Source organism: Neovison vison, chromosome 3 (assembly GCF_020171115.1).
Source record: "Neovison vison isolate M4711 chromosome 3, ASM_NN_V1, whole genome shotgun sequence".
NCBI lineage: Eukaryota > Metazoa > Chordata > Mammalia > Carnivora > Mustelidae > Neogale > Neogale vison.
This window is the reverse complement of record NC_058093.1, coordinates 147702646-147716898: the sequence shown is the minus strand read 5'-3', so window position 1 is coordinate 147716898 and position 14253 is coordinate 147702646. Positions and strand designations below refer to the sequence as shown.

Sequence of the window (14253 nt, the reverse complement as noted above, 5' to 3'; positions counted from 1 at the left end):
AAAGTAGTTGGAGAACAATGTGGAGACAATACCATGAAGCGCTGAGCTCTGGTAGAACCACCAAGTTTAAGAAGAATGCAGCTAGGCTGAGTCCCACGCAAGCTGATGTAGTCCAGAAAAACACTGGGACAAGTGGGATTTAAATGGGGCTTTAAGGATCTCTGCCGGTCATAGTTAATGTATGTGCCAACTTTACAGAGTGCCCAGATGTCTGGTCAAACTTTCTGCTCTGCCTCTGAGGAGGCTTCTGGGGGAGATTAACATTTGAAGGGTAGAGTGAGGAGGACAGCTCCCCTATTACGGGTGGGTCTTGTTCAATCAGCCTTGTTCAATCTTCTGCCCGCCTGCAGGCTGGGACACATTCTTCCCCGCCCTTAGATTCGAATTCAAACAGGGCTTCTTCTGGAGTCTCAACTTCGTACCCTGAATGCAACCCATGAGCTTTCCCGGGTCTCCAGCTTGCAGACAAGAGTCATAGCAGTGCTCGGCCTCCAGAGTCCCACAGGCTAGTTACACATGTGTACACACATACCATAACACACACATCTCACACACACACACACACACACACACACATGCCCTCCAACCCAGTTTTATTTCTCTGGAGAACACAGACTAATACACTACTATTGGCTTGGCAAAAAGGAAAGGGGGAAGTTAGATCCTAGAAGTCTAAGAAATAGAGTGAAGAGACACCAAGTGGGCAACAAATGAATGAATAAGGCCATGAGCAAGTGGCTGTGAAAGGGGAAAGAGAACAGAAGAATAAGGATAGTGAGGTAGACCGGGTCATCGGAGGCCCACTGATGGCTTCTGAATGTGACCCTTCCTGCAGGCAGCCGGCCAGAGTGCCTGGTCTGCGAATCACACAAAAACAGAATTTGAGGAAAAGGAATCCTACATGATAGGAGTAGAAAAGGCCGGAGCAAGGAGGTTACTGTTCCTTGTCCAGGCAGGAGACTGGGGTATGTGTGTGAGAGGGCAGTGGAGAGACACATTACCAGGAAACCTCCTGCTCCTCAGACAGCAGAGCATGCCAACAATGCACCCCCACCCCCAACTCAGTCAGCAGCTCAGGGAACACCTCGACATCCTGGCGGTACAAAGGGCAAACAGCTTAGGGAGAAGGCCACGTCCCAGCACCTGAGAAGCTGATCTTTAACATTTCCTAAATCCCCTCACTTAAACCCTCAGTTTCCCTGTCTGGGAAATGGAGAACCATGATGTTTACCTCACAAGGACTGTATGGATACCATGTCAAAGCACACTAAAGCAGGAGTGGCCCCGTGACAAGGTAGGCCCCAGTGGAAATGGCCTTGGTGTGAAGCCTGAAAATACCCAGTCAGGCTGCCGTCCACTGGAAAAACAGGCTTTCCACTTACAAACGCTGCAGAGGATTGCTTCCATAAAACATGCCCGGAGCCTAATTAAAGTCACAGTAAGACAATTTGCTACGTTGCAGTGATGAATCACTACAGAACACCACCACCCTCTGCACCAAAGAAGGAGAGGCCCTAGCCAGCTCCCGTGGCTGGACCAAATGCCCAGGTCTGGCCCGCGGTGGTAGAGGTGGAGACTGAGGAACGGGGAGGGCATGGGAGCCTGAGCCAGCGCAGGATTCTGGAGAAGCCAAGACCTCCACACACTTAGGGCCCCTTAGTTACAGACCCCCCCGCCCCGCCCCCCGCTGCCCATATCACGCATTCCAGCTCACACATGGCAAACCCAGGGCACCCCTTCCCGTTCTGGTCACTGTCATGGGCAACTGTCAGCCTCCACCAAGGCTGCCAGGCGCCACCAGTGTGACAGAGACCCCTCCGGACAACCCTTGCTGGAAGGCCAAGGGAGACAGGAAAGCCGCACCAGGAAAGCACAAATATCCTGACTGGAGCCATCATCCTCTGTTAGACAGGAGGGAAAGCAGACAAAGGACCCAGAAGCAGGTTAATGTTGCCAAGGTGGTAACAGCTGCGCTCTGAGCTCGCTGGGTCCAGTCCCATCTCCTAGTGCCCTTCGTGCTGTCGCCTCCGTGACCGCACAGCCCCAGGAGAGATTCCCTCCGCTCCGTGCGGAAGCACGCAGAGGGGAAGGCGGTCGCCCCGGGTCCCCAGGACTAACAGAGCTGCCCCTCGAGCTCAGGCAGGAGTCTGGCTCCCAGGTCTTTGCCCTTCCGATCATGCTCACGTACGGCCTGATACTGACCACCTTCCACCTCTAAAGGGCAAAGAATGGGGCTACCGGTGCGAGACTCCGCATGGCACAAAGGTCACGAGACTGGCTCTGTTTGGTCTCCTGACTTCTGAGTTTCCTAAAATGAACACGATGTGCTTCTTTCAGCACAAAAACCAAACCAAACCGGTTTTTTTTTTTTATGATCTTCCCCCAAGACACCCCTCCCCGGCAGCCCCCAGGAGACAAGCAGCAGTTTCCCAGCCCACCTGAACTCTCTGCCTGTCCACAGCAGCTTCCATGAACTCACTCCTGACAAAGAACACGCCCGTGCAAACACAGAGGCTGAGGGCCAGCTACCTAGTGAGCCGGTTAACGAGGGTTGGTTAATACTGGGAGTGCAGTTAAAAATACATCAGCCCCCATCTTAAGCAAAAGCAAACAAAACAAAACAAAAGAAAAAAAAACCTCTAGTGACTTTTTCTAAGAACTTACTCAACAAAGTAGAAAGTTCTGCTGGTTAATGATTAGCCAGCAGAAGGCACTTGGAGTGGTAATTAAGTCTTTTTTGGAAAAGGAGAAAACTTCCAGGCTGCCCTATAGAATTTGCTGGATTAGAGTCAGATGGCTTAAGCCTGAAAACATCCTTAGCATTTCCAGAGGAGGGACGGACATCCTCCAGGGAAGTTATCCTGGGTAAGGGTACACATGGTCCATTTGTGGGACTGCTACAGAAGGTCTTAACTGGCCATGGGCAAACCCTCCTTTAAAGGACACAGGAGGGGTGCCTGGGTGGCTCAGTTGGTTGGGCAACTGCCTTCAGCTCGGGTCATGTTCCTGGAGTGCGGGGATCAAGCCCCACATGGGGCTCCCTGCACGGCAGGGAATCTGCTTCTCCCTCTGAGCCGCCCCCCCCCATCTCGTGCTCTCTCTCAAATAAATAAAATCTTAAAAAAAAAAAAAAGACACAGGAATGGAAACCAGTAGTGTCCAACTGGTGGGCATGGGTACAGAAAGCACACAATAAGCACCCTCAGTGGCTTGTGATAAATCGTGAACGCCTAGGAGGGCACATCTGTCCTAGGAAAGCACACACAGTGTGTTACCCTCCTACCCAACTTGTGAAAATTTTCTGTGCCAGTAAGAAAAGGGGTACAGATGACCGTCATCTACATAGCATGCCACCAACTCCTCCCTGGACAGGACCTACACAGGAATGCAAACCGCTGGCTCGGGGAGCTTACGTGACGTGCTCTGCACTCTAACACGCTCCAGAAATCCCAACTGAGTTCATCTGTAGAAGGGTTGAATATAGCTTCTCCAGGACTCCTGAGCCCTGACCAGGCTCCTCTGCACATGCCCCTTTGCCCACTCCACCTGATTCTGGTGGCCCTGACAGCCCTTGCCCCCTGACGCCTTAAACTCTAGGCATCACTTCTCCCACGCAGAGCAGTTCCATGGCAGAAAGAGCTATGGCCCAGACATCAGCAGCACTGGACTGGCTCAGTGGGAAGAACATGTGACTCTCAATCTCAAGGTTGTGAGTTCAAGCCCCATGTAGGGTGTAGAGATTACTTAAATAAAATAACAACAACAAAAAGCACCGGGCTCTGGCCTGAGGCCTATCCTGTCCCATCTGCGGAGTATGGGGCAAACCTCTGCCTCCAACCCTCAGTCCTTTCAGTTGGCCCAGAACCATGTTCTGCTCTGGTCACAGGACTTTTTGTAAGAATCCAATGGTATGACATATGTCAAGGCACTTTAAAAACATCAAAGCCCTACAGGAGGCAGTATGTGTCATTAATTGCCCTGAATCATGGAATGGAGTTAATTGAAACTTAGATCTCAAGGGAGACCTAATGCTTGCTAAAGTCATTTACTAATTACAGCTCGGGCTGCAGGAGACATAGAGACGGTCTCACCGAACAAAATCCAACAGCACTGGATGAAGTCAGAGGAGCCTGTCTAGGGCCAACGTTTATAAGGGTTATGAAGGGGTTTTAGGTACCATCCCTCTATGATGACCTCCACCTTCACCTGCAGACTGGGTAATGTCAGGAACACCACTGCCAACGTTTATCCAACATTCTGGATAAGTGACCCCGTGTCCTTCTGGGTAACAGGCATGCCAGGATTTATCCTCAGTGCCAAGGACTGGACATGAAATCAGGCTTTCTACACTTGCCTGTGACAAACCCTAAGAAGCTGGAAAGGCATGCAATGCTGCCTTTCTGTAAAATACTTAAAAGTTATAAAACAGAGTACTGAAAAGATCCCAGTGTTTAAGTCATTCATATGTTACATGAAGATACGATCAACCAGTTGATATGTTGCTGTTAACTGATTAGACCCTTCTCTAAAGGACACCCCGCTGCTCAGCCTGGGCAATGATGCCCAGTCCTCTCATACTGACCCAGGGGAAGTCACCTCTATTTAAAAAGGAACTGGGGGGAGCCTGGGTGGCTCAGTGGGTTAAGCCTCCACCTTTGGCTCAGGTCATGGTCTCAGGGTCCTGGGATCAAGGCCTGCATTGGGTTCTGCTCAGCCGGGAGCCTGCTTCCCTCTCTCTCTCTGCCTCTCTGCCTACTTGTGATCTCTTTCTCTGTGTCAAATAAATGAAATCTAAATAAATAAATAAATAAAGGAATTGGAATGCACTGGATTATTCCAGGCTCCATCCTCTTCCCGCCTCCCACTGGCCCCAGCCCACCTCCGCTCAGGCTGACTTGTTTCCCTATTCCTCCAGCCAGCGGTACACTGATGGCCTCCTCCTCCTAGTGTCCCCTGGAGCTGCTGGAGGATTTCCCTGAGGCCTCATTACTTCCCAACTCCATATCACAGGAGCAGAAACAGGAATACAGGACAATGAAGGTGGGAGGAGCGAGACCAAGTCCGCAGGCCAGCCTGGATTCCCATCCCAGCACACACATTAGGCAGCTCGGTGATGTGGGGCAGGTCCCCTCTCCTCCAGCTGCAGCGCCCCTATGTCTAAGAGGGATTGGTAAGCTAACTCCTACAGTTCTTTCCAGCTCCCACATCACAGAGTTCCGAGACTGGAAATCCTCACTCTTGTTTCTGTCTGGATTCTCAACATGTTGGGAGTTCCACAGTCAATGCCATTATTCCATATTTAAAAACCAATCCCCCCGAGAGGAAAGTGCTCGCAACTATCAGTAGCAGGTCAGCCCTCAGTGAGAACTGCTGTAGGGGCTGCGGCCAGATCAAGAAATCTCAGCAAATCCCTGTCAGACAGCATCTTCATCCCTAAGAGGGCCCTCAGGTGGAGCCCATCAGGCACAAAGGCCGTAGATCCACAGCACCACGTGGGACCACCCCAAAACCACACTTCGAGCTTTCCTGTTTTCCATCCTGTCTTCGTCTGCACCGTGAATTCTTATTTCCTCTTGGCCAGCCAAGAAGAGCGAGGTGAGCGGAAGATAACTGTTCTGAAAACTCCAATAGGATCAGGATAACGGTCAGTCCTCTGCTAGACATCAGGGCAAACAAACTCCAGGCACTGTCAGGAGGTCCTTCTTGGCAGGCGAATCCACCCTCTACTCCCTGCCCCACATAATCCCAAACACCCTCTGCCCTGAGCCGAGTCCAAACCCTTTCATTCCCAGCCTGTTGATGTGGTAGTGAGACTTCACCCTGGACCTCAGGGTCAACTTTGATTCACGGGCTCACTTAGTCACTTGCCACGATCTGCTTGACGTGCTCATTACCAACCTCAACCGTAAGCCTTTCTCCTTATACCTCCCAGGCAGTGGGCGCTCTGGAGATCCAACTGGGTCTTGGCTCAGACACATCTGCAGGGACTCTCCACCTGCTCCCTATGCCCCTACACACTTCCTACCCTGTAGCCTCCTAGAGGACCCTAACGGAGAAAGGAAAGATGCCTACTTTCCCTCTTGGTATCAGGGTCTGGTAGAGCCCCAGCATCCTGGTACTCTACCTGCTTCCCACCGTTTTCTAGTGACCAAAATTTAGAGTTTCATGTGTGACTATTTACAACTGATTACTGAGTCCCCAGAGTGAGACAAGACTGAACACAACTTCTTTACAGCAGTGCCCCAACTCTCCCCCACCCCAGACAGCTCAATGTCAGTGAGGTTCACGGCTTCATGGGCATGACACTCTTACAGGCACTGCCGACGTAGCGAGAGCGAAAATCCCAGTCATGGCTTCAATGCTATCCCACCCACAATGTCTCAGAAGAGCATACTAAAATGTACGTGAGTACCATGTTAAAGGGAGGACACTGGAACTACAATACTGAGACAAGAAAAAAGGTACCACTGTATTAACAATTAGTAGAAAGCAATTACCTGAGCCATTCCTCACCACTGATCACAATACATTAATGTTAAAAATCATCTTTTCCAACATGATACTCCACAGAAAACTCAAAAGACACCACCAAAAAATTGCTAGAACGGATACAGAATTCAGCAAAGTCGCAGGATATAAAAATAAATGCACAGAAGTCAGTGGCATTTCTGTACTCTAACAATGAAACTGCAGAAAGAGAAATCAAAAAATCAATTCTATTTACAACTGCACCAAATGCCGTAAGATCCCTAGGAATAAACCTAATCAAAGAAGTAAACGATCTATACTCTGGAAACTATATAAGACGCATGAAAGAAGTTGAGGAAGACGCAAAGAAATGGAAAAAGCATTCCATGCTCATGGACTAGAAGTATTATTGTCAAAATGCCTGCACTATCCAAAGCAATCTACGCATTTAATGCAATCCTTATCAAAATACGAACAGCGTACTTCACAGAGCTGGAACAAAGAACTCCAAAACTTGTATGGAACCAGACAAGGCCCCAAATGGCCAAAGGAATGTTGAAAACAAAAGCTGGGAGCATCACAATGCCTGATTTCAAGCTGTTACAAAACTGTGATCATCAACACAGTATGGTACTGGCACAGGAACAGGCACAGATCAACAGAACAGAATAGAGAGCCCAGAAATGGACACTCTATGGTCAACTGACCTTTGACAAAACAGGAAAGAATGTCCAATGGAAAAAAGTCTCTTCAACAAATGGTGTTGGGAAAATATACACACACGCACACACACACAATGGAATATTATTCGGCCATCAAAAAGAATGAAATTTTGCCATTTGCAGCAACATGGATGGAACTAGAGAGTCTTATGCTAAGTAAAATAAGTCCAATACATGATTTCGCTCATGTGGAATTTAAGAAGCAAAACAGATGTACATAGGGCAAGAGAAGGAAAAATAAGAAAAACAGAGGGAGGCAAACCGTAAGACACTGAACCCTAGGAAACAGAGGGTTGCTGAAGGGGAGGTGGGAAGATGGGATAACGGGGTGACGGGCATTAAGGAGGGCACGTGATGTAATGAGCACTGGGTGTTACACGCAACTGATGAAGCACTAAATTCTACCCCTGAAACTAATAACACACTCTATGTTCACTAAATTTAAATAAATTAAAAATAAAATAATAAATAAATAAATAAATAAAAATTAAGTTAAATAAAAAATAAAAACTTGTTTTTTCATGCTCCAACCCTCCCTGGGTTAACTGCCTCCCTAGCATTTCCAGGCCTGGGCTGTATTTCACTCTGCTCAAGCACACTTTGTACCAGGGATCTTTGAACAAGTCAGCAGGACTGTAAGAGAGGCAGCCAAGGCCCTGTCGGAAGTGGCCTTAAACCCCATCTACAATCAGAGTCAATAGAACAGCGGTAGGTACAGAGCCCCCTGCCCACCTGCGACTTCCTACAAACACACAGGACACAGCCCTTTCTGACACCGGCGCAAGCATTTACATACTGCGCGGCACTTGGCACAGCGCTCCACTCCCTGGAGCGGAATCAGCATCGTCATTGTTACTCTTTGATTGCAAGGTAGGCTGAGCAGAGCGTTAGAAGCATTTGTAGCTTGAAAACCTACGGCGCAACAGGCAGTTTGAAAGCATTTAGCTGGATTCAGAGATCAGTGCAAAAGCCTATTTGTCACCGTGACAGGAGGTGATAATGGGACATTTCACAAGTTTCAAAACAGCAGGGGAAAGCTTTGCCCTCTATTATTTGGGGCAGCGCTGGACTTCCAAGCACACTCTCTGCGTGAACCCAAAATCACTCTAATTATTCAGCAGGCTGAACGGCACACCAACTATGGCCCGCCGTCCGATCTGTACTCAACTTTTTGTGAAAAGAACTTTTCTAGCCTTTGTACCTGCAGTTTCCCCCATCACCAGCATTTCCCTCCACAAAGAATCTGCAGAACTCCGTACTGAGAGGGGTGCCCGCTTCCACAGTGGGCACTGGCAAGACATACCGCATCTATTTTCTCCCCTTCCCAAGCACGCCACTACGTCCCCTCTGCACTTCAAGAACAAAATCAGAGACTATCAACCCCCAAAGAACCCTCATCCACTCTCTGCAGTGGCCACCATGCTCCTTTAAGGAGCTCCCAGAAATGTAAGGACAGGGGACCTCAAAATACGCCTGCTGGAACAGAGTAGAGTTCACGTATCGTGCGGCTCACATCCTGGTCTGCGGCTTCCTAGCCTTGTGAGCTCATCCAAGTTACTAAACCGGCAGCCTGGACCTCCCATTATGTAAAGAATAAACTTTCCTTCCATAGTTCTAAGGAGTATGAAGCCGGCATATGTGTCAGGGACTGTGATAGGATTTACGTCACGATGGTCCCACGTTAGTAACTACCTCTTCCCGAGACTAAATATTAATGGTCATTCACTGTACCCCAGGGAGACGCTCCTCTGGTGAGCTCTACCCGCCCAACCTTCTCTACCATCTTTGTTCTTGGGACTGGGGGGTCTGCCCCGAGTCCGTCTGGCGACCAGTTAGGGTGGCTGGCATCAAGTAAATGGCAAGAGCAACCCGGCACTAGTTTAAGTTCCAATGTTAAGAAGTAGGGGCATGAATTAAGAAGAAGTAGGGGCATGAAATTCAGAAACTTTAAGTACCTCAGCAGAAACCTGAAAGACAAGTAAATTCTATACACACCATTTAATATCATATTGCCTATCAGCTACAAAAGAGGTCCGTTTAGTAAAAAAGGCAACTTCAAAGACCCAAAGGACTTCTAAGACCCTAAGTCTAAAAACCCCTGATGACCAGAAAGCACCATGTTTCCTTCGCACCCCATGCCAGGCCTGCCCCACGCTCTGCACAGAGGTGTCTCCAGTGTCTGCTCAAGGCCAGGAGCCCCTCGGAGCTGCAGGGACGGTGTGAGCCGTGCTAACCTGCCACGGCACAACCCACCGGAAACCTGGACTAGTCACTCGGGACGGACCAAGTGCTCCGCTTCAGCAAAGTCCCGACACTTCTGCATTTTAGGTATATTCCCCAAGTTTCCCATACTCCTTAAATAACGGTTTCTTCCTTTTTCTACCTTCTAGTTCCTACAAGCCACACGAAAGAACCCATTTGGGCAAGGGCAACCATTCCCTCTGAACCCTGCCCGGGGCATGACCGCACAGGCAGTGGGACTGACGCTGCTGAGAAAGGCAGACTGAAGGACGGAAGCAGGGAGGAGAGGTGGAAAGAGGCAAGAGACACCAATGCACACGCTGTGCGCTGGAGAGACCCACAACCCAGAAGCAAAGACAGGTGCAAACACAACTGTAAAAACTGCCAAGGAATGGTGTCACTTGCCCTGCTCCTCAGAACCAAGAAGCAAGGAAAGCTGCACGAATTAACGCGTCACTCCAGCCCTCCCTACCGCTGCCCTGGTGTGGGACACCCCAGCTCCAGAATTCTTCCAAAACCTTCCATCACCAAGGGCTGGGTACATCGTCCAGCAAAGCCACAGGACGGTTTACCATAGAGCAGGGGCTCTCCACTCTGGGTCTTAGCAGAATCAGTGGGCAACGTGGTCAAAAGGCCCAGGGCCTGTCCTGCCCCAAGAAGCTGGAGTCTCTGTGTCCTCTACCAGATCCTCAGGTGACTCCACACACAACATTTAAGGACCACTGCCACATAACCATAAAAACAAATTCTTTATGGGGCACCTGTGTGGCTCAGTGGGTTAGGCCTCTGCCTTCAGCTTGGATCATGATCTCAGGGTCCTGGGACCGAGCCCCAAATCGGGCTCTCTTCTCAAAGGGAGCCTACTTCCCCCTCTCTCTCTGTCTGCCTCTCTGCCTACTTGTGATCTCTCTGTCAAGTAAATAAAAAATCTTTAAAATAAACAAATTCTTTAAACAACGAAAGGAAATGATCTTCAAGGTAAGTTGTTACAGAAGAGCAAAATGTGTTTAGAATGCTGCCAAGTGCAGAAGATGGGGGAGAGAGTAGGGAAAAAAAGGGGGAGAGGGGCACCTGGGTGGCTCAGTGGGTTAAGCCTCTGCCTTCCGTTCAGGTCATAATCTCAGAGTCCTAGGATCGAGCCCCGCATCAGGCTCTCTGCTCAGCAGGTAGCCTGCTTCCTCCTCTCTCTCTGCCTACTTGTGATCTCTGTCAAATAAACAAAATTTAAAAAAAAAAAAAAAAAAGATTCCCTCTCCCTCTCTCTCCACTGCCACATGACGGTGCTCTCTCTTTAAAAAAAAAGGGGGGGGTTAGTAAGACCAGCAAATAAGTCATTATCTGTCATACCCCCGTATCCCCACCTCCCCCACACTTCTGCAGGGTGGCACCCATCCATGGACAAAAGGGCCTTTTGGGGAGCTGTGGGACCCAGCAGCATACACCAGGGGATCTGGGAGTGGTCTCACCCTACCCACACCCTGGGGAACAGGCCCACAGATCTTGGTCCTGGCTGTGGATCCTAGCCTGTGAACTAGCTCCAGCCCCTCATGGCTACAGTCCAGAAGTCCCTGGAGAACATGGAGTTAGACCATTACCCAGAGAAGAGTGCTTCTGTGGAAGCAGAGACATTCCAACATACCACTGGAGGGGAAAAGGGAGGGGGAAGAGTTTGGACACCTTGGAGAGGGTAAGTAAGAGGAACAGTTTGACTTTACCAGCATCATCCTTCCCTTGGGGGCCACAGCTCAAGCCAAGAGACCTTCTCAGTTCATGATTTCTCTCAGCAGAGACTGAGAGCCCGGGAGGGCACGGCTGGCTCCCTAAGCTGTGCAGGACAATGCCCAGGAGGCTCATGTGGCTCCTCCCCCACCGAGAATGTCATGGGCTACACAGCTGGGGGCAAGAAGAGGCTGGAAAAGCTGCAGATAGGATTGCTCAGAGGGCATTACAGGAACACGGACTCCAAGAAGCCCAGTCCCAAGTTTCTGAGGACGCTACCTGTGGATCCCGCCTGGCCCATGAACACCCCGAGCACTGCACTATCCTGGCCCATACTCACCCCACCCCCACCCCACAGCTAGCTCCGTGGGCACCCCCAACAGCAGCAAGAGTGAGCTGTGGTAGATGGCTGGTGAGCACCCTCAGTGAACCAGCCAGAATCTGCAAGCCAGAGACAAACCACAACCCTGAGCTCTAGCACCAGTCCTGGGAAAGCAAAAAGGAAACCCCACCACCACCATACCCCGCCATCCTGGTGTACTGCAGATCAGAGGGAAGGTGTACAAGCTTAAGAATTCTGCCATAAGAGAAAATACAGAACATGTGTATCCACAGGTCTGAAAAAGCCTCAATCCCTACAGGACTGATAGAAGGTATTCACCTATGGATGTCAGGAAAGACAGGAGGAGGGGAGTGCTACTTGGAATGCAAAGACAGCAACTTAAACTTCAAGTAATGGGGGTGGGAGGGATGGCGCAGGACAGGACACCAGCAAAAGATAATAATCCTCCAGTAACCAACCCCGAAGACATGAGTGTCTAGTTTGCCTAATAAAGAATTCAAAATGACAGTTTCAAGATGTTCAGAGAGCTCCAAAAAACAGTTGAGGCAATGACATCAGAATATCAATACATGAAAATGAAAAGCATATGAGCCAGAACCAAAGAACCAAAAAAGAATTCTGGAGCTGAAGAATAAAATGAAATAAATGCAATAGAAAGCATGAACATCAGAGTAGATTAAGCAGAAGAAATAAGTACAAGAATGAACCTGTAAAACTGTCCAGTCAGAGGAGAACAAAGAATGAAAAAAGAGAATGAAGAAAGCCTGTGTGAACTGCTGGGCTATACCATCAAGAAAAGTTGTCTAAGGTACTGAAGTCCCAGAAGGAGAGACAAGGATGGAGGGGACCAAGTTTACTTAAAGTAATCATGGCTGAAAACTTCCAAATCTGGAAGTTCATGAAACTCTTAATTTCCCAAATTCAATCCAAAGAGATCTTCTCCAATACACACTGTAATAAAACTGCCAAAATCAAAGACAAAGACTATTAAAAGCTGCAAGAAAAAAGAAGCTTATCACTTTACAAAGGAATTCCCATAATGCTATGGGAGGATTTCTCAGCAGAAATCTCATAAGCCAGAAAAAAGTGGGAGGATATATTTCAAAGTGCTCAAACAAAAAACTGTCAACCAAAAATACTTTATTCAGCAAAGTTATCCTTCAGAAATGAAGAAAGATGTTCCCTAACAAAGAGAAACAGAGTTCATCACCACTGGACCTGCCTTACAAGAAACAGTGCTATAGGAATCAAAACACTGTAGTACTAGCCTTAAACAAACCCATCAATAAACAGAACTGAGAGCCCAGAAATAAACCCTTGAACATACAGTCAACTGATACTTGACCAAGAAGCATAAAGTCAGTAGGTAAAGGAGAGTTTATTCAAGTGCATTGGGAAAACTAGATAACTAGAAAGCAAAGAATGAAATGGACTTCTATTACACCACTCATAAAACACAGCTCACAATGGATTCGAGACTTCAAGACCTGCAACTATAAAACATTTGGTAGAAAACCTGAAAGGCAAGTCCCTTGACATTGGTCTTGGCAACAATTTTTGGATGGGACACCGAAAACAAGCCAAGAAAGTGAGGCTACATCAAACTAAAAAGCTCTGCACAGCTTTAAAAAACAAAATGAAGAGGCACCTATGAAACAAGACAAAGTATTTATAAAATATCAGTTAAGAGGTCAATATTCAAAATAAAAGGAATTCATACAGCTTTAAAGAAAAAGGTCCATAATCCAACTTATAAAATGGGTAGAGAAGAGAATAGATGTTTTTCCAAAGATGACATCCAGATAGATGGCCAACAGGTACATGAAAAAGTTACCATTAATCATCAGGGAAATGCAAATCAAAACCACCATGTGAAACTGCCTCACATCTATTAGAATGAAAGGCTATTACCAAAAAGATAAGAAAAGTGTTCTCAAGATGTGGAGAAAGGGGTTTTCCTGTGGGGGCAAGGTAAATTGGTACAGCCATTACAATAAGCAATATTCAGGTTCCCCAAATTAAAAATAGGACTATCATAGGATTCAGCACTCCCACTTCCAGGTGTAGATCCCAAAGAAATGAAATCAGGATCCCTAAGAGCTGTTTCTACTCTCCTGTGTTTGCTGCAGCATTATTCACCATGACCAAGATATGGAAACAACCCGAGTGTCCCTCAAGGGAGGACTGGATAAAGACGACGTGGTCTATACACACAATGGACTAACATTCAGCCAGAAGAAGGAAACTATGCCATTTGCAACATATGGATGGACCTTGGTGGCATAATTTGAAGTGACATATACCGTATCATTTATGTGTGGATCTAAAAAAGTGTGAAACTCAAAAACAGTGGCAGTTGCCGGGGCTGGAGGTTGAAAGGAATGGGGAGATGCTGGTCAAAGGGTGCCAGCTTCCAGTTACAAACAAATCCTTTCTGAGGATCCAACGTGTGACATCATGACTACAGTTACTACCCTGTTACATATGTGAGCGCTGCCAAGAGAATAGATCTTAAATAGCCTCAGCATACAAAACAGTTATGTGAAGTGATGAAGGTAGTCGTTTGTCAGTATCTAAGCACCTCAGCTCATTTTGTACACCTTCAACTGTCCTGTCATGTTAAATGTTGGAGGTCAATTAGATCTCAAAACTTGGGAAAAGGGAAAAAAATTTTCAAGGATGGGGAGAGGGAGATATAAACATGCAGTTGTACACATATAAATATCCATATATACATAGACCTACATCATCCATATTTTA

The 14253-nt window shown here is 47.9% G+C and overlaps 1 protein-coding gene across 2 annotated transcripts in view; it reads right to left on the bottom strand.

Annotated features, from left to right (window-relative positions):
* MYO5B (myosin VB) overlaps positions 1 to 14253 on the bottom strand; it is a 333183-nt gene that overhangs the window by 263737 nt on the left and 55193 nt on the right. Inside the window, exon 1 of one of the 2 annotated variants that reach the window (XM_044243013.1) lies at positions 2439 to 2480. The exons of the other annotated variant lie outside the window; for it this stretch is intronic. Within the exon in view, the coding sequence (XP_044098948.1) occupies positions 2439 to 2471 (33 nt within the window). The 5' untranslated portion in view covers positions 2472 to 2480. Of the gene's footprint in view, positions 1 to 2438; positions 2481 to 14253 lie in introns of those variants that run through there. 2 annotated transcript variants of the gene reach the window in all.